The sequence below is a fragment of the Hypomesus nipponensis genome, chromosome 5, assembly GCF_054491055.1.
Source record: "Hypomesus nipponensis isolate SF chromosome 5, ASM5449105v1, whole genome shotgun sequence".
Classification (NCBI taxonomy): Eukaryota; Metazoa; Chordata; class Actinopteri; order Osmeriformes; family Osmeridae; genus Hypomesus; species Hypomesus nipponensis.
Window position 1 is genome coordinate 3119509 of NC_140365.1, and position 25582 is coordinate 3145090.

The window sequence follows — 25582 nt, forward strand, 5'->3', positions numbered from 1 at the left end:
TCCCTCTCTCTCTTCCTCTGCCTTTCCTCCCAGCAACGTGCATCCCTCAAAAAGGACAGAGAGGAGTCGAAGAGAGAGAGAGAGGGATATTCAGAGAGAAGGAAAACAAATCAAAGAGGGAGAGAGTGAGGGAGGGAGAGAGAGAGAGAGAGAGAGGATCACAGATCTATGGAACAGAGACCTTGCTTCACTGCAGAGAGCAGAAACGCACTTGTGTGAGAGAGGACTGGTGGACCAACGCAGCAGCTTTTTGCAACAGAGAAGAGAGTAGCAGAGAGAGCAGGAGAGAGAGAGTATTAGAGAGAGCAGGAGAGAAACCAGGAGAGAGGCCAGGAGAGACAGTGTAGGAGAGAGACCAGGAGAAAGAGAGTAGGAGAGAGATAGAGTAGGAGAGACCAGGAGAGGGAGCAGGAGAGAGACAGAGTAGGAGAGAGACCAGGAGAAAGACCAGGAGAGACAGCGTAGGAGAGAGACCAGGAGAAAGACAGTAGGAGAGAGATAGAGTAGGAGAGAGGCCAGGAAAGAGAGCAGGAGAGAGAGCAGGAGAGAGACCAAGAGAGAAAGCAGGAGAGTGACAGAGTAGGAGAGAAGCCAGGAGAGAGAGACAAGGAGATAGAAGAGAGAGTAGGAGAGTGGGAGACTGGGCCAGCAGAGTTAACCTTGTAGAAGCAGAGGTTGAGTGACAGAGATACTTCCAAGCCTATACTTACAAGACAGACTGGGACAAAGACAAACATGGGGGTGGTGCTAGGGACTTTCTCCATGCACACCAAGCAGATCAACTACAGAAGAGGTACAAGAAATAGTAAGTATATTTCTGTATATTTGTGTGTGTGTATGAGTGAGTGCTCATGTTGCTCCATTGATATTTAGTCAAAGGGACATACTTATTATAATGAATTATGATCATCATTATATTAGGGTGCATTATTTTTTCAAGGACATTATGAAAGTTTGTAATTTAATCATGCTTTTAGAGTGTGTGTGTGCCTGTGTGTGTAAGTGAGTCTGAGTATGCGTGTGTATGTGCACGTGTCTGTGTGCGTATGTTTCGTACATGTGTGTGTGTGTGTGTGTGTGCACACGTGTTTGTGTGTGACTGCGTGTGTATGTTTGGGGGTGGTTACCAAACAGTTTCTGATCGGTCTTTCTAAAAGCATGAAGCGTTCATGCTTGGAAGTGGCTGACAGCAGCTTTTGGTGAAGGGTTAGACAGGAAGAGGCGGAGGGAAAGAGGGAAGAGGCTGACAACAGGAGATAAGGGAGGGTGATAGAAGAGGAGAGGAGTGGGACAATGCTTAAAACATCCATGTTCAAGCCTTGATGTTTAATTAATAGCTCCAGGACTATGATTCAACCAGGGCTCTCATGTTCCATGTACACACATGGACACATAAGAACCCATGCACGCAAATTTGAGCGCACAGAAACATACACACGTGCACGCAAACTTGCGCACACACACTGTCCTTTCTGTGTTTTGCTGCCATCAATATCTCTTAACTGCAGTTTACGACTCTCAGAGAGAGTAACATTTTTAACAGAAACTGTAGTCAGTCATCACATTTACAGTTTTGGATGTAGCAGACGCTTCTATCCAAAGCTACGCACAAATAGTTCAATAGTGCAGCAGAAGATCAAGGATCAGAAGTGCCCAGTCCTGAAAGTTCTTTGGTGGTCAGAGCCAAAGACAGCAGGGGACAGCAAATTACAATGAGTCTCTCTGGCTAACTCTGGCTCACTTACAGTTTTGCTGTTGATTGGTGTGCATTGTCCCTGCAAAATTAAAAAATTTAAAAAATGAAACAAGAAGCGGCCTGTATTTACCAGCCCCGCATGATTACGTGTCCTGATGTGAGTCCTGCTTCTGGCCAAAGACTTGTCTGACGGCAGCTTCTGAAGCCGGTCTTGTTAAGTTCGGGGGAAGAAACAAAACAGCGCACAGTCGTTTGAAGTGTTTCTGCACGCAGCGTCGAGGCCGCTCGATCTCTGTCTATGTTCTTCCGTCCTTCCAGCGTTTTCTCTGCCCAAGAGAGGAGAAGAAACAACCGCAGTTCAAAGCAGAAAAGTTGAAAAAAGAGTATTGAAAGAGAGCCAACTCGTTTTTTATTTATTTTTAAGAGATTTTATAGAGCGCTGACGCAGGACTCATTATGGATGTGTACTCACCCACAAGCACAAACACCCGCAGTCACACAAAAACTGTTGTAAACACACCTACTGTACAAGCACACAACAAGACCTTGCATACAGACATACACACACAAAACATAGTGTATATTATACCATCGGCAGAAGATTTGCATTCTGGGTTTGGTGCCAATGGGATTAGAAGTTCTGGGCAAAAAGACAAAACCATGTGAATGTTTGAAGCTGTTCCTGCAAAGCCTCAGGAGTTTGTACGGAGGTTTATTACAGCAGAAAAACATTCTGTTCTCCTTCTCTCTCTCTCTCTCTCTCTCTCTCTCTCTCTCTCTCTCTCTCTCTCTCTCTCTCTCTCCAAAGCCTCTCTCTGTCTTTCGCCTCTCTCATTCTGACACTTTCTCTTTCCCACTCTTTTTCTTACTTCCTTCACACACATCCACAGGATTTATTTTTCATGGTCCTGACCGGTCTGGTCCAGTCATGGTTGGTGTGTTGATATAAACGTTGTATATGTGTGTGTATGCGGGTGCGTGTGTGTGTGTGTGTGTGCGTGTGTGTGTGTGTGTGTGAGAGGGGCTTCCATCTCGAAGTGTTACAGTAATATTACAGAACCGAGTGCGTGTTCCCAGGTCATGTCAAACTGTGATAGTCCTGACCATGTGTTAACCATGCAGGGTAGTTCTCATCAACAGGCTAACGTCTGCCTAGCTACAGATGACAAACGGCCTGTGCACTGGAGCCAGACCTGTCTTCTAATTGAGGGTAATCCGTTTCTGAAGCCCAGAATGAGTTTGTCTTGCAATTCATTATGATGAGGAAGGTACATCTGTTCCTGAACTCAAGATTATAACTGCTGTCTTTCATTCACCCTCTCATTCACCTCTCTCTCTTCATGTCTCTCTCCCATGTTTTCTCCAAATTTTCTCTCTCCCTCTCTCTCTCTTTTTCTCTTTCCATCTCTCTCTCTCTCTCTCTCTCTCTCTCTCTCTCTCTCTCTCTCTCTCTTTCTCTCTCTCTCTCTCTCTCTCTGTCTCTCTCTCTCTCCCCATCGATCTCTCTCTCTCTCTCTCTTCCACACTGTAATTGGAGTAGTTGGGTCATCTCAACCCAGTTAATGAGAGCAAACGTCTTACAAAACAGAGGAACTGTTCCTATTTATACCGCCCATTAGAGGAGGAGGAGACAGAGAGAGCGAGAGAGGAAAGGGGGGCTCCATTTTGACCACCGCTCACATGGCTCCAACAGAGAGTGAACAGGGAGCGTTGACGACACCGCCATATGCTGATGCAGTCAAGCAGCAACACGGCCAGATGACAGATCAGAGGTCATCTCAAACTTACCGTCCAATCAGCATGCATTCGGAAGAGGCTGTATGATACAATATAGTCAATTGGCAGATGCTTTTATTTTCGAAAAGCAAGGGGTCTGAACCAGAAAATCTCTTGATTTGAAGATTCTCTAACCACTGAGCTCGGCTCATCGGCGTAAGGTTCCAGAGGAGAGGACCGGGGTGTCTGTGTCTGTCCCAGGGGTGAGGCGTGGAGACACAGTGGGGGGGAGACAGCAGATGCTGGGGGTGAGGTGAGATGTTGGATGATGTGGAGAACATGACGCCGTCAACGCTCTGCCATCCTCTCCGTTTGCATCTCTCAACGAGTCTGAGGGTGTGAGTACAGCAACAGCTACTGGTGGAGGGAGGGTGGGAGGGAACAATGGGGGAGTGACAGCAGGGAGGGAAGGGAAGGAAGGGAGGCACAGAGGGAGAGAAAGAGAAAAAGTGGCAGTGAGGGAGGGAGAGAGAATGAGGGAGGGAAGGGAAGGAGGGAGGGAGGGAGGGAGGGAGGGAGGGAGGGAGGGAGGGAGGGAGGGAGGGAGGGAGGGAGGGAGGGAGGGAGGGAGGGAGGGAGGGAGGGAGGGAGGGAGGGAGGGAGGGAGGGAGGGACCTTGGCAGCAGCAGTGTGTGCGTTAGGAGGAGAGATTCTCAGCACATTTTCATTCAGTCAAGAAGCCAAGAGAAACGATATTCACAGCCAGAGAGAGAGAGAGGCTGGCTGAACGACAGGAGAGAGGGGGACTGGAACAAAAGCCCTGTTTGGATAGATAGAGGAAAGAGAAATATAGAGTGCAGGGATAGAGACAGGCGGATGCGTCAGTCGTTTGTTTGAACAGACTGGTTTCCACGGTGACATTATGGGTGCTGTTGTGGGCACTTTGACCATGCAAACCAAGCAAAGAAGACCATCCAGAGGTACGTCAACAACATGAGAGAGAGAGAGAGAGAGAGAGAGAGAGAGAGAGAGAGAGAGAGAGAGAGAGAGAGAGAGAGAGAGAGAGAGAGAGAGAGAGAGAAAGAGAGAGATAGAGAGAGGGAGAGAGAGAGAGACAGAGACAGAGAGAGAGAGAGAGAGAGAGAGAGAGAGAGAGAGAGAGAGAGAGAGAGAGAGAGAGAGAGAGAGGGAGAGAGAGAGAAAGAGAGAGAGAGAGAGAGAGAGGGAAAGAGAGAGAGAGAAAGAAAGAAAAAGAGAGATGGAGAAAGCAGGGATACTATCAAGTCACATAGTCACATGATAGAAATGACCAGGGTTACTGAGTGCCTTGCTTAGACACTAGAACATTATCTTCTCTGAACTGAGGAGTGAATGGCCGTTCAGTCAGCTTATGAGCTGCTGTTGTGGTTCCACACCTCAGACGTCTCCACAGCCATCATTCTCTGTGCTTAGCATGTTTGCTAAGCATGTTTGCCAAGCATGGATGTAGCTCAGCACATGTAGCCCTTGTATGTTGCCTTGCATGCAAATTGTCTGCTGAAAGAACACATGATTACACCTCACAGTATTGTTAATATTTAATCTATGCTACAGAATTGGGGATTGTATCCAAAGCAACATACAAATAGTGTATATAGAAAGTTCAATAGTCTATCAATGGAAGTATATAACTATTTTTGTTATCGAACCATTAAGTTAGACAGACAGGTAGAGAGATAGACAGCGATTGACAGAGACAGACAGACAGACAGACAGACAGACAGACAGACAGACAAGCACAGAGACAAACGGATTAATATCCCTCCTATCTCTACTGACAAATTGACAGAACCAATTGTTCATTCACCCACTGTGATAAAATGTTTTTTCAAGTAATAAGTGTAGACAGAAAGATAAGGTACAGTCAGAGAGGGATGTGGAGAGAGAGAGGGATGGGGAGAGAGAGATTGAGGGGGAGAGAGAGAGAGATGCGGACTGGGAGAGAGGGATGAGGACTGAGAGAGGAATGTGGAGAGAGAGAGGGATGAGGACTGGGAGAGAGGGATGAGGACATGGAGAGACAGAGCTCACCAGAGAAAGACAGCATGGCTGAGCTGAGAAGCATGTGAATGGACCACTGCACATATGAAAATGATCTGAGCTGTTAGCTGTGCTATGTAGATCAGGACTGAAGGGCAATGTGTCACATGTGTTGCCCTTGAGAAAGACATGGATCACAATCACTGCTCCGGATTCTTCATTACAGTGTGTGTGGTGTGTGTGTGTGTGTTTGTGTGTATACATGCGTGTGTTTGAGCAAGACAGCGTGCGTGTTACTGTTTATGTGTGTATTAGCGAGAGCGCGTTTGTACGTGTGTGCTCGTGTTAGCGAGTGAGCGTGTGCATTAACAGTCTGCTCACATATCATACCTCTTCCTGTCCACATGCTTGAGAGCTCGGTTGTCATGGAGACTGGGTTGAAGGGGGCTGGAGAGGGGAAGTGTAGTCAGTGGTGCTCGCTAAACTGCTGGTAAACAGGGACGCTTGGCGTGGTAAAGACTTTGAGGTGACTCACTCTGTGACACAACAGGAAGCAAACATTCCCAGTTCTCTAGGTTCGCACAAAATGGTATTTCCACGTCTGGCGGTTTAGTGAGGAGACGAGCTTGTTCTGCAGCAGTAAACACGGACGCGGTCCGTATTTCACGCGTGATTTTGTTTTTACACATCTCGCCGTTCATTGCAACATGGGTTCATGCAGCATACCATGCTGAACATGAGTCCAAATTATTCTATACACTGTAGACCTGCATTGTCTTCAGGTCATTTGTAGCCTACCAATTTATACTTGCAACCTTTTTACCATAAAACACGATGGAACATCCTTTGTTGATTTCCAGTGATTGACTCTTGGTGCAGGTTATTATTAGTATATACTGTATATCATCCCTCAATAAATAGTGAAGAGTAATCCTCTTAATTAAGTCTCCAGCAGTAATAAAACCCCGCCTCCCAGGACCAAGACGGCTCCTGATTGGACAGCAGATGACACAATTACTCCCTGACATCTCGAGGGATTGCGCAATATCACATCCCTCCTCACTGCACTCCATCCCATTCGTGTGCTCCACACAACAGGTGCTCAATAATAATAGTTTGGTAGAGACACAGACCCTGATGTCACTTCCTTTAGCACGTTTGATTGGTCCGTTTGTTTCAGGCCAGGGAGTACCAGTTGATTCATGGCCTTGTCAGGATTGAGACTCTCTTCGTTAATGATCAAACTCTGTTTGCACTGTAACATCTTAACAGCTTTGAGATCGTGCAGTATTTATTTTTTTGTTTTGTTGGGTTATTGGTATTCTATATCTGTAATCTATGTTTAGTGTGTGTTTGATTCATGATCAGAGATAGTGCGGCATAGAGGTTGTTTATGATGACGTTTCCGTTGAATCCAGGCCAGGCTCTTCCGTCCTGCTGGGTTCTGTAGGTTGGAGAGCCTTTGTTCTCGAATCTCTAAATGTTTGATGTTGCTGGATCGAACACCCCTTCTCTTCTTTCTGTCACTGTCTCTCTCTCTCTCTCTCTTTCTTTCTTTCTTTCTTTCTTTCTTTCTCTCTCATTGTTTCTCTCTTTCTTTCTTTCTTTCTCTCTCCTCTCTCTCTTTCCTCTCCCCTACAGAGATTGCGTATTATCTTAATTACTCTTCTATTCTTCTGTCACTCTCTCCAATATATTCATTGTATTCTCCCTTCATCTCTCCCTTCATCTCTCCCTTCATCTCTCCCTTCCTCTCTCACACTTTCTCTTCCTGTCTTTTCTCACCATCACGTCTTTCTTTTCACACTTTTATTTGATCCAATTACAGCATCTACAGGCTGATCTTCTCTCCTCCATCTCTCCTCCATCTCTCATCCCTCTCTCCTCCATCTCTCCTCCATCTCTCCTCCATCTCTCCTCCATCTCTCCTCCATCTCTCATCCATCTTTCATCCCTCTCTCCTCCATCTTATCCCTCTCTTCACCTCTCTCCTCCATCTCTCCTCCATCTCTCATCCCTCTCTTCACCTCTCTCATCCCTCTCTCCTCCATCTCATCCCTCTCTTCACCTCTCTCATCCCTCTCTTCTCCATCCCTTCACCTCTCTGATTCCTTCTCCATTCCGCCATTAACTTCCTGATTGCATCTGATCCTATTACAGTAAATCGTATAAATTCATTCCCCACATGCTTGTGTATACATTTGTTTCCTCCAGTAAAGTGTATGTTTCTGCAGATATCTGTGCAGCATCACAGTATGATGCTCAGTGTCATTTGATACTCACAGCACCTGTGGGCTGATACACACTGAACACATTGAAACACTCTCCACTGTTTGTTTTGGGTGCAGTAGGCTTACACATTAATCTTTATTTAATCTGAATTTTATTAGCGCACCCGACTGCGTTCACAGAACGATGCTTGTCTGTCTCCATGACGACGAGAAATAAGCGAGGGATTGCTACTGAGGTTGATTGAAGGAGAAAAAGGAGAAATCCGGAACGCAGCTTTGAAGGATAGATGGTTTCAACCAAGAGATGAAAAAGGCAGGAACAGATTAGCTGTGATTAGTTGTAACCAAGAGACAAAATACATTACGTTCACGCTGAAGATGATGAACAGACAGACAGGTAGGCAGGAAGACAGACAGACAGGTAAGCAGAGAGATAGACAGACAGACAGACAGACAGACGGGTAAACAGAGAGACAGAGAGACAGACAGAGAGACAGACAGGTAAACAGACAGACAGAGAGACAGACAGGTAAACAGAGAGACCGACAGACAGACAGACAGAGAGATAGACAGAGAGACAGACAGGTAAACAGACAGACAGAGAGACAGACAGACAGAGAGACAGAGACATAACTGCCCTGCCAGCATTATCAGTTCATCTGATTGACAGAAACCTGCGGGCCTCTTCCAACACCGGATCATCGATCTGAACACGAGAGCAGCTCTCAGAAGAAACCGAGGCTGTTGTTGATGCAGAGCAACGCAGTAGTAAACAGATGATCCGGTTTAGATGTGGAACTGCAAGTAGGGATCTGGGGGGGCCTTGTGAGCCCCAGATCAGCCAGGGGCATTCAGGGAGGCTAAGCTAAGATTACCCAGCAGGGAATCATACAACCTGCGGCTGACACCAGGCCACACGGCACAGAGACATTGGAGGAGCTGCAGGCAATCTGCAGCTTTGGGTGGATGTCTTGCAGTCCCACTCGTGGAAAGCTGCGTCAGGCGGTGAAGGGGACAGTCTGTGGGCGATACTGGGTTCCTCGTGACGTGTCCATGCTGGTGTTTGTGAGGTGAACTTGAACAGCTGAGTGTGGCTCTGGGTGTGAGATATGAGAGAGGGATCTGTCTTGGGATGAATCACTCACGTCTACACTGCTCTGCAGCAGCGGCCCCTCCCTCATATAGAGGAGTTCTCTCTCATTCCCCTCTCTCTCTATTTCTCTGTATTTCTCTCTCCATCTCTCACTCTTTCATTCCCTCTCTCTCTCTGCATCTCTCTCTCTCTCTATTTTTCTCTCTCTCCATCTCTTTCTCTCTACATATTTATATCTCTCTCTTTCTCTTTATCTCTCTCTTTCTCTCTCTATTTCTCTCGCTCCATCTCTCTCTCTCTATTTCTCTCTCTCTCCATCTCTCTCTCTCTATTTCTCTCTTTCTTTCTAAAGCTCTGTGGAGTTGACACAGCTACAGCCTGACCTGCAGGACATTGTGTGTGTGTGTGTGTGTGTATTTCGATGTGTGTGGGTGTTTACTGCATATTATCAAACCCTCAGCTTACCCTCTCACAACATTTCCATCAGAAGAGAAGTCATATGGACACAAAGACTCTGGAATCTTTCCTCTCGGCTGTGGAGTTTATGTGCAGGTGCATGTAGTTTGAATGTGCGAATGTGTTGAGGTACGCGTAGCGGTTGTGGGCTGAGCATGTTGGCGTGCTTTCCCTGAGGTGGTTCTCCCCTGGCAGCAGGTTATCTAAATGATACTCCCTCACCCAGGGGAAAGCCCAGCTCATCACAATCTTACCTGAAATCCATCTCTCCAGCACCGTACACAAAGCACCGAGTTGTCCCAGTAACCTCCCTGAGGTCCTCACAGGGGGAATGCTGCCTTCTCACCCGTCTCATCAACACCTTCTCGAATCTTCGTCTTCCCCCTCCTCCACTTTATCCTTAATATCTTTCTCTGCTGCCTTCTCCCTAGTCTGTTCGCAATAAAGTTGTGTGACATTGTGTAAATGAAGTACAATAAAATGCTTAATTTGGTTTGGAATGGGCCAATTTTATTTGTCATTTGTGCTGATGTTGCTGTATTTTCTCTTTCCCTCTCTCCTTTCTCCTTGTGTCTCCCTCCCTCCCTCCCTCCGTGTAGATAAGGTGGATGATGAGCTGGAGATGACCACGGTGTGTCACAGGCCAGAGGGTTTGGAACAGCTGGAGGCCCAGACCAACTTCACCAAGCAGGAACTTCAGATCCTCTACCGGGGCTTCAAGAACGTACGACACTCCTCCCTCCTCCTTTCATCTACTCCCCAATCTCCCTTCCACCCTGGCCCCGCGCCATCCATCACCCCCCTTATCTTCCTTTGTCTCTGTTTCCCCATCTCTGTCTCTCTCGTTTTCTGTTTCCCCATGTCTCTCTCTCTCTCTCCCACCCACCTCAGGAACACCATATCTCCTGCTTTCGTCTGCTCTTACTAAGCCGTGTTCCTGTCTCACCTCTTCTTTCATGTCGAACTCAGATGTATATATAAGTGTTTAGTGCCCATCTTTTACGTCTGATGCTACTAATCTTAACGTGCAAGCCTTTGGCTTGAGCAGCTAAGCCTGTCACATGCCATAGCGACAATTACGCGCTCCGTTACCCCCCATACACCTAGAGGAAGGAGATTAGGGAATGTCTGTTGATGTATTCTCGAGAATCACTCAAACGTTCCCAAAATAGTCTAGTGCTGGGGAGTCCATCCATTTTCTATGGTTCTGTCTGATTTGGTTGAACTCTGGGAGCTTGACTTCTGGTGAGGACAAGAAGGAACACACACAGATACACACACATGTGGACACACATACACACTCAGACACATACACACATACACACTCAGACACATACACACAAACACACTCAGACACAGGTGAGGGTAACCATGGCGTTTTGTTTCCTCAGGAGTGTCCGAGTGGAGTGGTGAACGAGGAGACGTTCAAGCACATCTACTCCCAGTTCTTCCCCCACGGAGGTACAGCAGTGTGTTGTGGTTCACCTTCTGAACATGCTCTGTACATAAGACCTCTGGATCTCTCTCTCTGTCTCTCTGTCTGTCTCTGTCTCTCTCTTTCTCTGTCTAAGTCTATCTCTCTCCCTCTTTCTCTTTCTCTTTCTCTTTCTCTTTGTCTCTCTGTCTCTGTCTTTTTGAATGACATGTCTTTTATTTGTGTTATTTCAGATGCTAGTACATATGCACATTATCTCTTCAACGCGTTTGACACGACAAACAACGGGTCGATTAAATTTGAGGTATGACGCCAACTGTTCTTTCAAAAAGCTGGCTGGATTGATAAAGACTCTGTTGTACGCTGAATCCGTCATTACTCCTCTTTACTGTAACTCTCTCCTCTCCCTCCTCTGTCCTTCTCTCTCTTTCTTTTCTCTCTCCTCTGCCTCTCTCCTCTCCCTCCCTTGCGAGATGAAGGGTGTGTGTGTGGGGGGAAGTTTTTTCATCCCATGTGTGTGTGGGTTGTTTTTGTAACAGACAAGGATGGGTTTAAGTAAAATGTGTTTAATGTGAGAATGTCTCAAAAGATGGCATCAAAAGTATGTATCTCCTCTCTCCCTCTCCCTCCTCCACCCTCCCCCCCACCCCCTGTCTCTCACAGGAGTTTGTGACGGGGCTGTCTACACTGCTGCGGGGCACACTGAGAGAGAAGCTTGAGTGGACTTTTCATCTTTACGACATCAACAGAGATGGCTACATCAACAGGGAGGTCTGTCAGAGAAGCCATCAAACCTCCTGCATGTTTATCTATGTTTACATTTCATGAATGATGCACATGCATACAGTGTTAGGGACAATTGCATGAATATAGTCAACAACAAAAAAATATATATATACAGACTTTATTTTCTACATTTTTATACATGTAAAAGAAAGTCTGTACACATTTCTTTTTCAGATGCACAGTATAACACAGGCCATTCCGGGCAGTGAGCATTGAGCAATAACGTTTTTACAACGAGACAAGACAACCATATAATACCTGTGTTCCATGTTGGGTTTGTGTGTTTTAGGAAATGACAGAGATTGTGAGGGCCATTTATGACATGATGGGAAAGTACACCTACCCAGCAATCAAGGGAGACGTCCCCAAGCAACACGTGGATGCTTTTTTCCAGGTGAAATCACAGCCAAAATAACCTTTACTGTGTCACGTTTCACATACAAACAACAACTACTAATGTTTTAAACTTAAAATACGAATGATTGATGTTTTCACATACATACAGTGAGTGATTCTGAACATTTTAGGTGTACATTCTCTTAAAGATACTGTCACTGTACAGTGCTTTTTACAGCACATAATGGCTCAACTGAAAGGATTTATCTTCAAAATGTTTTCCTCACAGAAAATGGATAAAAACAAAGATGGAGTAGTGACTCTTGAGGAGTTTATTGTGGCTTGTCAGGAGGTAAGTAGCCCCAAAGGCGGTAACACCATCCAATCCCAATCCAAACAGTTTGTCCATATATTATATTATATTATGAAGAAACTTTGCGGTGCTTCAATAACCTATAGATCAGGGCTTTAACTTTTTCAGTCTGGGACCCAAATGCATCTAGAGTCTAGATCATATAAACCCTATTCCATCTCCTTCTACTCAGGGTGGCTTGTAGACAGGAGTTATATAGGTTCAAGAAGGCATTCCAGGTTTTGTGAGATGGGAAAATCACAGAGAGAGGAGATGCAGTGAAGAGACTGGTGCTTATCTAGCTGACAACACTGACATCTAACGGTGATGTGGTGGAACTGCGCGTAACTGTGTTGCCTCCCTCAACAGGATGAAACCATGATGAGATCCATGCAGCTGTTTGAAAATGTGATGTAGACATGGAATGGATGAAGGCTCCCGAGAAAGACAATCTTAGGAACGGAGGTGTGTGTGTGTCCCTGTTTGTGCGGATGAATATACGGGGCCGTCAGCCCCTCTCAACTTCTGATCTCATCGTCGTTTTACGCATTTGCCAAATCATGTCTCTGCGTGTCGACCAGCCTGCTCATGGACTGACCAAACAAAAGACCCGAACTCATGTGGACATGACCAGCTGAGAGTTGGGAGGTGGACTGGTGCTCTTCCAGACTGATTTGTTTCTCTGTGTGGTTCTCCGCTTCTAAATCCGCAGAGATAATCACGCTTCACTGGGTGTGTGACGCCCCAGATGGATCCAAACTTACTCCATCCTTTTAGGTTTGTCATGTTATTGCTGTATGTGCTCCTGAAAGACTTCCCCCTACCTGCCAGGAGCTGAAACTACACAAGCAGGGACACTTTCCTGACAAAATAAAATTGCATGTTGGAGCTTGAGGAATCACCTTTTCTCTTAACCAGACCTTTGCTTGACCAGGGCTATGTCTTATGAGCTTGTATTTAGTGACTGCATCATGAATTGTGTATTTAATTGACATGGTGTGACATGCCTAAGTTCATATTTATTCATAATCATTGTTGTGTTGTGCTAAATGTCCTGTTTGTTTTGAGTGTCATGTGCAGTGATTGTTTACACTGTTGGGATAACTTCTGTTTCTCTGTTGGCTTTGCTGCTGCTGGCCTGCTAAGATGTCTATCCGCCTGTCTCTGAGTACTGCCGAATACAATGTGGGCTTGGAGACCCAGCCACCTCCACGCTGGTTTAAAATGGCATCTCTCGGTTTTGATGATGATTATAAATGCTGGGTCTGCGTTCCTGTGACTGGAGAGAGATGCAGAGGAGAGAAAAGAGAAAAAGGGAGAGAGAGGGTGAAAGAGAGACAGAGAGAGAGACGAGAGAGAGCAAAAGAGAGAGATAGAGAAGCACGGCTGTATTAATGTCCTGTGATTCTTCTTCTGTGTTGTATCCGTTGAAGTTAATTGTGATGTCTTTCGATTCATAGAGGAGTGTAATTATTATGAATACATGCTATATAAGGACGAGACCAAGATGGTGATCACTACCAGACCACTCATGTTAAGACCAACAACAGCTATAAACAGTTTAAAATATTTTGCTTATTCAAATATATTTGTCACTAATACACTATCTAATGATGAAAAAAAAAAACGTTTCTGTGACCAAGCGAGATAATTATGCAGTACAGACGTTATCAATAAAGTTTTGAGATAATAAAAAAAAAACTTTGGATTTGTTATATACGTGACGAGGGAGAGAGTTGGTTCTCTGCGTGAGTGTGTATGTGTGTGTGTGTGTGTGTGTGTGTGAGAGAGAGAGAGAGAGAGAGAGAGAGAGAGAGAGAGAGAGAGAGAGAGAGAGAGAGAGAGAGAGAGAGAGAGAGAGAGAGAGAGAGAGAGAGAGAGAGAGAGAGATACATTGGACAAGACAAGAACGGAGGCGTGGCTATGACATCTTGGGGAGGGCCTGCGCACTGCGTACTTGGCTGAATCTACTTTCAGCGTGAGTGAGCAATCGGTCACTTTCATCTCACAGTCAGAAGCGGCAGAAGGAAAAGTAGAAGGCGAAGCTAGCAAGAATGAACGGCATGGATGATGAGCAAGTCGGCCCACAGTCCTTTCTTTATGGTGAGATGCTTTGAATTGTGTTGCTTTAGGAAGCTATTCCTTTTCAACTGAACTGGATTTATATTAGCTAGCCAAAAGAAGCCTGGCTTATATCGGTTTTACTGGCTTACGTAGCTATTGTTCAAAATAACCAATGTATATGAGAAATGTAGTAACAACAACAAACAACTAAACAGACATTAAGTTTGTATGTTATGTACAAGTATTGCTTGCTATATAAGTTATTTGGCGTTTGTGCTCTCTAGCGAGCTAACTTGGTGCGTATCAATGAACACGTGCTTTTAAGATGGCGCACACGCATGGCTACTCCATGATCTCTTTTCTAAGACAAATAGGTTAGTTAATAGGTTAGTCAATCTAGCCAGACAGTTGTTTGACAACCGTGGCTGCGAGGAAGTTCCATCTTCTTAGTGTTCAACTACTGATTACAGACTTGTAAATGAAATTCATTTGGCAACGAGCTTGTTGTAACGTTAGCTAGCTTTGCTAGTTGGCTAATGCGCACGCTGTCCCGGCCGCGTGGGGTGCCACGATTGGTTCTCACCTTAACTGACCCCATAACCATGGAAGAACTGAGGACGCTATGGACGCAAATGTTTCTCTTTTTAAATTGACATTCATTGACACGCACCCTCTCTCCCTGTATAGGGTGCGAGTTGAAGTCGGGGAAGGAGGTCATTTTTAACCCAGAAGACGATGATTTCGATCACCAGTTGGATTTAAGAATGGTATCTACTATATGACCTCTATGCTCCTAGATTTGAGGCAATAACGTTTCATCACATTGAATGACGATGTATAAAATGTATACTAAGTGCCAATATTTTTCCATCCTTTTAATGTTCTTTTATCCCATGTTACCAGGTGTGTGTGGATCAGACCACCAGTGATGAGCTGAACATCGTAGAGGTAGAAGGCCAGGACACAGAAGGTCAGAAGGTTAAAGCAGTGTTGGCATCACTGAAGCCTTCCACCCTACCCTGTGTAAGTAGACTCTAATCTTAGCATTTATCCCTTCTCACTGTGTGTTCCATTAAGGATGCGATGCAGCTCCTGATACTAAAGCCAATCTTCAGACAGAGATGATATTTGTTGAGCTGATGTTTGCTGATGTGTTTTTCAACAACTGCTTACCAAAAGACTGAGTCTGACGATTGTCTTAATTTAAGAGATTATTCAATTTGACCAAGTGTCTATTAGAAATATGCATTTAGGGGACGTTTTAATCCTAAGGGACACACACACATACTGGGTGTAGTAAGTCCTATGAGAGGATGGGTACATCGTATGGGTCAGAGATCACAGGTTGAAACTTTCATGTGTCTTTGGATTAAAAAGCATGAGCCAAATGAGACCATTACATTTACATTTATTCATTTAGCAGACGCTTTTATCCAAAGCGACTTCCAAGAGAGAGCTTTACAAAAGAGCATAGGTCACTGAACATAACAACGAGATAGTCCCAAACATTGCAAGCAGCCAAAACATGAAGCATACATTGTGAAAAAAGCTAAACAAGTGCCAAAAGGGAAGACCCATAAGAGCATGTAGTTATACAAGTTACAAATAAAACAACATGAACCACAAAAGTGCAGGACTGTACCTGTAAAAAGAACAATCAACAGTAAAATATTACACAGCAAGTACAAGACTTAACTTCGTTATATCTAACCTACAATAGCAACAAGTCACGGAAAGTTACAGTTGTAACTTAAGTAGTAGGTGTAGCGTGTTCTGTGAGTGACTGGTGAGTGCGTTGCAGGTGTGCCTCAGTGGGTTTGGCATCACTCCCCCCGCTGTGTTCCGCCTCAAGTCCGGTTCCGGCCCAATCCACATCAGTGGTCAGCACCTTGTTGGTAAGTATGGCCATTCTCCTTACTGCCCCCTGCTGGTCGTACCAGGAAGTAGCTGGGAACTTTCCGGAAGACAGGGGGACGGCTCCTTTGAACCCAAGGTGTTGCGTGGCACCTGTAGTCAAAGATGATATTTGTTGAGCTGATGTTTGCTGATGTGTTTTTTCAACAACTGCTTACCAAAAGACTGAGGCTAATGATGTCCGTAAACTGCGCTCATATAAATGAATGGTGCCCGCGTGCGACCTGGTCTAATGTGACGTGGTGTGGTCGGTTAGTTATGGGAGGAGACCAGACGTTTGACGAGGAGGAGGACGACGAGGAGGAAGAACTGGTCCAGACGTCCAAGAAAAGACCTGCTTCGGCACCAGCCCTAAAATCTGTAGGTCTCACCGGTGAAACCTTCTCATATCCTGCTACATCAACACCACAGGTCGCCTGAGCATTTGTCACTCATACAGCTGTTCTCCCCCCCTTCTTAGAAAAAGATGAAAATGGCGGAAGATGTCGATGAGGATGACGATGATGAGTAAGTATCCGTCAGCTTTCCTCCTGTTTGATCCTGAAGTTTCATAAAGTCTAAACATTGTTCCTTTTTGTCAGGGATGATGATGACGATGACGATGATGAAGAGGAGGAAGAGGAGAGTGAACCTGAACCGTCCCCTGTCAAGGTGACACACACACAGACACACATAGGCACAGAAGTGAACGTGAAGGAATGGTGTTGGGTCTTTTTATACTTCTCTCTCAAATCTGAATCAATGTCCATTTTCTCTCCAGCCCAAGAAGACTCCGTCCAAAGCCCAGACCCCCGCTCAGAATGGGAAGAGCCCCAAAGCAAGCACACCTGCCGGGAAGCAGGTGAAGCAGGTGAGGTCCAGGGATCCGCTCACGCCAATCACAAATGTATTAACCTTTTGGCATTATTATAGGATCTTAGTTTTACAGTGCTTTGAACGAGTGGTCCAGTTGTCTAAGGCAGTGGTTCCCAACCCTGTCCCAGACCCCCTGTCCTGCATGTTAGATATTTCCCTGCTCCAACACACCTGATTCAAATGATAGGTCATTATCAGGCTCAGATAACGACCATTCATTTGAATCAGGTGTGTTGGAGCAGGGAAATATCTAACATGCAGGACAGGGAGGCCGTTGGACCACGATTGGGAACCACTGGTCTAAGGTGAAATGGAATATGTCAGTCATTCACTGCTTATCGGCAGTCAGTTATTCTGATGATGTAGCTTCAGAACTCACCAAAATAGACCTGCGCTCTTACTGAAATGTAAAATCTTCCCTTCAGCTGCTTTGTTTGTTGCACTTTTTTAAACTGTGCGTGACAATGCCGCTCCTTTCCGTCTCACTGTGTGTCCTGTCCCCAGCCAAAGACCCCCGACTCCCAGGGCAAGGGTAACAAGAAGCCTCAGACGCCCAAAACCCCCCAGGCCCCCCTGTCTGTCGATGAGCTGAAGGCAAAGATGGCGGCGTCTGTGGGGAAGGTGAGTGTCGGATCAGCGACTTGGTTCTGAGGGAGTGACTTTTGTTCTGGATCACCATGGAGACCCATGGGAAGATGCTGTTTGGGTTGATCTGCTCCTTGACCTGATGCTAAAGCCACCTTCAGACAGAGATGATATTTGTTGAGCTGATATTTGCTGATGTGTTTTTTCAACAACTGCTTACCAAAAGACTGAGTCTGAAGGTGGACTAACTTAGAGACACGGTTCCATCAGTATTGGGGGGTGGGGACAAAGGTTCTCATTTGCCATATCTAAGGGATAGCACAAGGCTAAATGTCACTGAAATGTCGCATTAAGTAAACAACTTTTTCTGTTTTGAACTAGGGAGTTGGGCTGCCTAAACTCCAGCCCAAGTTTGAGAACTTCCTGAAGCTGAGCATGAAGGTCACTGATACCAAGGTACCGTAGTGTCTCAGTTCAAACATTACTCTTTTTTTTAACTGTCTTATCTCCAACTCCCTGCACAGTGATGATGAACAATATGGTTTTGATGGCAAGGCTGAAATAACATACCAAACCTCTAAGAAGTTCTGAGCTGTCAACCTTCACTGTTTCTTGACATCGCGGATGGATCGTTCCTTGGTCCAGATTGGATATGGATCCTGGTCGTGCTGGTGTTGACTGTTCTTCTCTCCCTCCCTCAGGTCATCCAGGAGTTGTGGAAGTGGAGACAGACGTTGACAGAAAAGAAATAACAACCTACCCACCGTTCTTTTTTTTTTTTCCCCCGTTTAATTTTCCATACTTTGTTTCTTTGCTTGCATTGACCCACCCACCCCCGCCTCTCTCCTCAAGCCTCGGTGCCTCCCACTCTGCACTAGCCCCTCCCACTCCACACTAGCCCCTCCCACTCCACAGTAGCCCCTCATATCCCCCCTCCAGCAGAAGCAGCTCAGTGGAAGGGATGGATGACTGTGCACGCAGGCCTCATCCATCGTCTCAGTGGTTACTTGTCAAGGTCATGTAAAAAGACAAAGGGGAGGGGGGGGAGAGAATCTCCTCACTTGGAACTTTTGCATTTTGTAAATGTGTAAATGAAATCTTTGCTACTGTGTTATAGGTAGCCTAGGAGAGTGTGGGGTGTGTCTGTTCCCATGTTTATTAGATTTTTTTTTTTTTGTAATTGAGTGATTTTTGCTGCTCGTTCCATGCCCTCCATAGACTGTTCAAGGTTTGCCTGTGTGGATGTTGGTTCGTGCCATGTATTGGGTAATATGAATGGATGGCTGAAAAAAATCTTAACGTGATTAAAAGTTAATGTTTTTACACATGTGTGTGTCGGGTGTTTTGAGCTGCAAATGTACAAATATCTTGAAAGGGCCAAGAACCACATTAGCATCTCAGTGATTTAATAAATACCAACTTGAGCAGGTTTTCATAGGAATGTGCTTGACTGAAGCTCTGGGGATGAAATGTTGATTATCTTGGTATATTTTACAAGATGGATGAGACTGGATTGTGACATATGAATAAACACACGGGAAGAGTGACTAGCTTTGTGTATTTTATTTAGCTGTTTTGCTAGTCTATAAAACACTGACAGTTACTTTAAGGGGGGGGAAAAAAACTGCTAGAAAACAATACATTAATGTTATGGCAACCGCGGCCTGCCTTACTGTTTTCATCCGGCCAGCAGAGGGAGCCAGTGTGTAAGTGATGTTATCCAGGAATTACAGCGCTGCACCTGGGTTTGAGTTCCACCCTGCACCCCTTCTCCTGGGGTTGTCTAGGAGGCCTCGTGTATCCGAGGCCTAGGTGGAGCCCTAGGTTGACGCCTGCTCTTGTATTTAAGCTCAGACAATGAGTTAACGGCTGTCCCTCTGTAGTCCTATACTAGCTATGTAAACACTGGGAATTAAGGGCCTTGCACTTTATTTACGAGGGGATACATTAAACTAGCATGCGGTGCTATGGTTCAGGATTGCATTTTATTGTGAAATTGCCAGCCCAAAGCGAAATCATAACTGCTGTCTATTTGTTGGTGCGACTCGGATCACATTTCCCCGGGACAAGCCACTGATAGCAGGTGAGTAGGCTTTCATCGGGTTTTAACGGTAACACGTCCTGCTAAAGTTTGTCAGAACTGATTTGTGAACATTTTTTGTGTGCGTCAGTATGACACGTTTTTGAAATGTGAAGTTTTACTCGTTTCTACGAAGGTACAGACTGTCGTGCAGACTTGACGACCGTCAGCCTCAAGGTGAAAATATGATGACTGTAAACAAAGGCTGAAAAAACTCAAATATGATACAAAGCGATGACAAAAATGATTTAATTACTTTGCTATTTACATGTGTATAAAATACAAAGTATGATGCATGATTTTTGAAGATACACCTACATCTGTAGGCAACATCTACAACCGTTGTTTTCCCACCCTCATTGAACAGGCCTAAACCTGATCGCAGACACTATTCTGCTACCTTCACGCATCTATGAACCCAGTCCTGGACCATTTGAATTAAGTATCTGCAGTCATTGGTTCCAAATTTATAAAATTTCCCCTGGTCTTTTTATTTATCAGTAGCCCGTAAACCTTATGTTCACGCTGAGGAATGATAATTAAAAAAAAACAATTGATTGTTAAACAATTATGAACAAAACCGCAATCATTCCATTGCAGTTTTGCATGCGAGATGAGAGGTGTGTGTAAACGTGCAGCCTATGTTTGTGTGTACATGCGTGTGTGTATATTTGTGTGTGTGTGAAGGAGCATAATTGTGTGTGCCCTTGCCTAGATATTGTCTACACTCTGGCAACAGTACAATGAGCATCATGTTTCTCGAGGTGGGACACACCGGGTGGTTTACTGATGACACTTCAAGTCAAACATCCATTCTGATCCATCATGCCACTATAAAATATACCGTAGTATGGTGCACATTGATCTTCCTTTCTTACAGATAGTTTAATTATATTAAAAAGTTATCATATCATCTTTAGTTAAAGAGGGAAAAAAGTGACTAATAGCCATCATCTGTCTTGACCCCAATGAAAATTATATATATTTTTTTTAAATTGAGAATTCCTGATAGGAACCATTTGATTAATCACAATAGTTTTGAGAATGGCAACTTTGATTCCATGCAAAAGAAGATGTCATATTTCCAAAGGCTCTGTTTTATCCTCATGTTGTTTTTTTTTACCCCCTCAAGCAGACAAGGGTCAGTTAAAGACCACACGGCCGGAGTGCGGGTGGTGGTCTGGGAGCAGATGGACGAAGGCAGGGATGATGTCTGCAATCTGTCCCGCGTCAGTCAGTCCACATGTTGTTTGGAAGGGTAATGGGTCTTCTTCAGGGACGGCCATCACACACTCCCCCCACAGGCCTCCCATGCCACCCCCCCTAGACGGGGTGCCAGATCCCAGGGTCATTCCCAGCCCCCCTCCTTCAAGTCTGGGGGGGGGGGGGGTGTGGGGGGACTTCCGTAGGTTTTTCATACTCAAACTCCGTCAGACATAATTATTTATAATGAATTTGGATAAATCGGTCTTGATATTCGCAGCTCTTCAAAGCTAGCGTCCATCTTTCCATCGTCCGGTCTCGGAGCGGGGTCGGCGGGTCCTGGTCGCCACCTCCCCCCCCGCCCTGTCACACGAGGGCCGTGACCCCACCCAGCTTGCCCCCCTCCTCAGAGGCCCACGGCTGCAGGTTCTGGAGGGCGAACAGGGAGGAGTTGTGGATGCACAGCGGGTCAGACGGAACCGAGTCGCTCAGAGATTTCTGGAAGGCGTCGTGCTGAAGCTGGATCATCAGCCGATTGGCTTGCTGACGCTCCGCCTCCCTCTCCTCGGCTGTCTGTCGCCTGGTAACAAAGGACAAGATGTGAGGATGGGCAGGTGTCCACAGAACTGATATAAGTCTGTTAAACTGTTAAAGTGTCAAATCTAAGTCTAGATTCACTACTGAAGGGCCAGGTGAATTGGTGAAGGTTAGGAGAGGGCAAGCGTCTCATTTTAAGGTAGACGATTGACTGGTTTGGCTACAGATATAAAAGATGTGTATTAGATAGATCATTAACATGTATCTAGTTATTTAAGACTGTTTTAAGATGAGGTTTGCCAAGGATTTGAATGGTTGAATCACCCACAATTAGTCTAGTCAAACACAACAAATCAGGCAGTACCCATCCACAGCATCATGGTGGTCCTTCTGTGAGATGAAAGCCTACAATAGACCATGAAATAACTTGTAGAGATATTTTGTAGGTTTGCACTGAAAAGTATTTGGCTCAGGACACAAGTCACCTATACATTACAGGCCGGTCCTGTCTGTTAAATTCACGTGGTTGAGTGTTTCAGACATAAAAAAACTTAATTTTCTTACACAGTTGTGTCCTCATCTGTAAGGAATGTACCTCACCGCCCTCCCTCTCTCACCTCCATTTCGTTCTGCGGTTCTGGAACCACGTCTTCACCTGGGCATCTGTCATCTTGAGGGTTTTGGCGAGCGCGGCTCGCTCCGCACTGGCCAGATATTTTTGCCGATGGAAGCGTTTCTCCAGCTCACAGATCTGGACCCTCGAGAAGGACGTCCGAGGCTTCTTCCTTTTCGGGGGCGTGCGGTTCTGGTAGGGGTGACCTATACGCCTTGCTACGGTGAACGGTGTAAGGGCTGCTGAGGTTGGGTTTGTGTGTGTGGTAGAGGTGTGTGTGAGAGAAAGAGAAACAGACAGGAAGATGAGTGAGAGGGTGAGAGGGTGCAACAGAAAAGGTAGAGAAAAAGAGAGAGAGAGATAAGGAGAAATAGAGAATGAAAGTGTGTGTGATTATAAAAGAGGAAAGAATAGAGACAAACAGGTCACACACAGGTTTACCATTCAGAAGATTTATATGTCAGGAACCTTTTATTACCTGACCTTCAGGGTCAAGGCAATGTTGTATCTTCAATAGCAGCACTATGATAGCTATCAAACAGTCACTTCTCTCCAAACAACATTTCTTTCCCTGCACACATTCCGCTCCATTTAAACCATTTTGACTGGTAAAAATACAGATGAGGGATTCAACTTTCATTTATTTGTGAGAAAGGATGATTCACTGCTGTCACAAACGACTTGAAAAACGCCATCAGGCAATCATATATTACAATGCTGAAATATTAATGTCCTTTACATCTTCATCTTGCTCGCCAGAAGACCAAATAAATGCAAGCCCCATAATTCATTTGGAGTAACGGCAAAATGCTGCAAAACGATGCTTTCACTTTTCATCTGATGATGATTCATATTTTTCTTTCCTGGCCAAGAGTTTTCTTCTAGGCTTGACATATACATTTTAATCACAATAAAACAATAGTCACATAATACGACTAAAAGAAAATCTGTAATACAAATAAGAAAACGAGAAAGAAATACCAAAAGTGTACCACTATGACTATTATGTCTAATAATAATTATTATTATACGAATAATAATATTACTAATTATTGTTATGTGAGCGTTTTTACGGTCTGTCGAGACTGGCGACGTTAGAAGAAAATACATGTATTTAAGTGGAGTATTAGATGGGGGTTTGACACGATGAGCATTGGGCTACTTTCAACAATTGTGCAGAATTGTAACTTGAGATAAATTGAACATCCATATGTTTATGTTTGCTAATACTCTTAAAATGAACAAAATGTCCACACTAAGAGCATTCCAACTATTATTTGGGTCATTGTAAAAATACTATAGCCTATTTCCAACGGAATTAAAGTTCCTTTAATTCTTCATGTAGCTATATGAACTATGCTATGTTTATTCCTATGTTGTATATGCTGTAAAAGTGTATATCCCTATAGTTCGATTTCGAAACATCTGGTTATAAGGCCTATTTGATTGGTACTTTGTAACTTGAAATAAAAGCCAATATATTACACTGCTCCAGGTAATATTGTAAATGTCCCCTTTAAAAATGTTATTTACATTGTATGGCGTAAATTTGATGATATGGGTCTCAGGAAAATGTCATCATGTTTTAAAATCAGTTTAACACGAAAATCCCAAAATAAGTTCAAATAATAATTTGGAACAACAAAAAGATTTGTTTTCATATGATTCAGATATCACTCTTTTAGGCCGAATGAAAACTAAAAATTGTTCAATCAAAGTTGAACCCTTTTCTTCTAAATATCGTTTTAAGAGTTTAGTCATTGAATTAACAACACAATAATAACCGTAACGGAACCATTAACTGCAACTCAAAAGCGGCAATAGCTTATTACAGCAGTCCTAACTCTTTTTTCTAATCTGGAATGTATAGGCAACAAGGTCCTGAATGAACAAAAAACTAACATTTTAAATTAAACCAATGTTAACCAAGTTAATTTTGAGGTGGTCCAGTATTAACGGATATTCACCTGCAAATCTTTCCTTGGCAAATCTCTGGCTGCTCTCCATCCATGGGAAGCTTAGGCTGCTGAGGCCGGGAACCGCGCTGGTGATGGGAGGAGGAATGGCGGCAGCTAGCGGCCTGTGTGCCGGGACGCGTATCACTCCTCCGGGTGTGAGGGTCAAGTTCAATCCGTACGCATTCGATTCCTCGTATGATGATGCGGTGCCATGGAACGGACCGGACAGCGAGGTGAAAGGAGCCGCGCTGGCTCCGGTTGGACTACCGAGATGATAACTCCCTCCACTTGTGGAATTTCCTGGATCCGAACCGCTCCTATTAGTGTGATGTGGACCGTCTTGGTCAGTACTGCCGAGGATCTGGTCAATACCGAAACTTATAGGTTCGTGTTGGGCAGGTTGTGTGGGCTGACTGGTGCCGGTGGGGCTTGTGCTGGGCGTCCGGTCCATTCTTTACCAAACACTTTAACCAGGCGCTTGTGCACGGTCCTCAAGGCTCACACCGACGACGCGATTGTAGATCGCAGAAGACTAGCGGCAGTTATTTATGTGTGGAATAATTTCTAGACATCTTAAGGCTGCGTTAAGAATGTTTGAAGTTTTGTCAGATTCTGAATCTTCTCCCTTGCGTCGCGGTTCTGATCATTCCTTCCATCTGCGTAATGCGCAAGTGTGGCACATTGACTTTGCTGATACAGGGCAATCGTTACTTGGGACAATTCTGTTCATCACACACCCCGCCCGCAATAGCTTATCTTCTCTCTACCGCTTATTGGTTAAGGCAGCTTTTCTGCCACCCTATTGGCTGACGTTTTAACTTTAATTTTTTTAATTGAATGTGAGCGGAGGGATCATTCCAGGTGACATCATTTCTTTGAAAGCACACTTTGCAACGGATAAATTGATATATCTATTTGTTAAATAATTGTTGATGGTGAACCCCATGCGCTTTCCAATTGTCCTGATATTTCGTAAAAGGCATAGGCCTACTAATTCAAATAATTTAGTCAACATTTTAACATTTTAAGCCTATAGCTTCTCCTAGGTTATTTGACCTTGAACAACTTCAGAATGAAGTTTTGTCCGTTTTTTGCAGTTTCATTTCTATACATCGGCTTATAGCCTAGGTTAAATGTTTATGGAGGGAAGAGTCGTATAGGCTATCTAAGTGCCCTGTCAGTAAAACTATGCTAACAAAGGGCTAAAAACACTTTTTCATTTTTTTTCTTAGCCTACAGGTTACACAAAAAATAAACATAGGCTATTTATTTACCTTCTGCTGCAACGTTTTTATTCGGGTTTGTATGTTTTCTCTCTTTCAGACCGTGGTATTAACTTGACATTATTCTTTCTTATTGTCAACAATGTTACGCATATTTTCATTAACCTATCATATATCTTCAAAATATTTGTATTGTATGTTGTGCATATTGTGTATAGTGTGAGTTATATTTTGTGAGGACACCTGATATTTTCATCATTCTACAACAATATAGCCTAATCCAGTAATAATACAGATGTTTTAGCCTATATGATTTTTTGTATACATGCTGTTTTTCATTTTTTCACAGTTTATCGCCCAGTTAAGTATTAGGCTAGTTTATTTATCAAACATGTTCATCTTATAAACAATCCAAAGAATAAAACTTCGT

At 44.5% G+C, this 25582-nt stretch overlaps 3 protein-coding genes and 1 non-coding gene across 4 annotated transcripts; 3 read left to right on the forward strand and 1 right to left on the reverse strand.

Annotated features, from left to right (window-relative positions):
• The first annotated feature begins 2833 nt into the window (after positions 1–2833).
• Positions 2834–13800, forward strand: kcnip1b (Kv channel interacting protein 1 b). Its single transcript, XM_084698104.1, has 8 exons — positions 2834–2906; positions 9811–9935; positions 10603–10672; positions 10880–10950; positions 11310–11417; positions 11722–11826; positions 12058–12120; positions 12490–13800. The coding sequence occupies exons 2-8, from the start codon at positions 9834–9836 to the stop codon at positions 12535–12537; spliced, it is 567 nt and encodes a 188-aa protein (XP_084554230.1). The 5' UTR covers positions 2834–2906; positions 9811–9833; the 3' UTR covers positions 12538–13800.
• A 267-nt stretch (positions 13801–14067) lies between these two features.
• Positions 14068–19085, forward strand: npm1a (nucleophosmin 1a). The gene is made up of 11 exons (XM_084698519.1): positions 14068–14223; positions 14872–14951; positions 15088–15207; positions 15986–16079; positions 16355–16458; positions 16559–16605; positions 16680–16749; positions 16859–16948; positions 17458–17574; positions 17920–17994; positions 18240–19085. Exons 1-11 carry the CDS (start codon positions 14175–14177, stop codon positions 18288–18290), a joined length of 897 nt encoding a protein of 298 aa, XP_084554645.1. The 5' UTR covers positions 14068–14174; the 3' UTR covers positions 18291–19085.
• LOC146287802 (small nucleolar RNA SNORD61) lies at positions 18062–18133 on the forward strand. Its single transcript, XR_014758180.1, has one exon. It is a non-coding gene; the product is annotated as a small nucleolar RNA SNORD61 (small nucleolar RNA).
• A 1981-nt stretch (positions 19086–21066) lies between the features above and the next one.
• On the reverse strand, positions 21067–24380 carry tlx3b (T cell leukemia homeobox 3b). The gene is made up of 3 exons (XM_084698416.1): positions 23939–24380; positions 21976–22213; positions 21067–21401 (listed from the first exon to the last, which is right to left on the reverse strand). Exons 1-3 carry the CDS (start codon positions 24378–24380, stop codon positions 21188–21190), a joined length of 894 nt encoding a protein of 297 aa, XP_084554542.1. The 3' UTR covers positions 21067–21187.
• Between the last annotated feature and the right edge of the window lie 1202 nt (positions 24381–25582).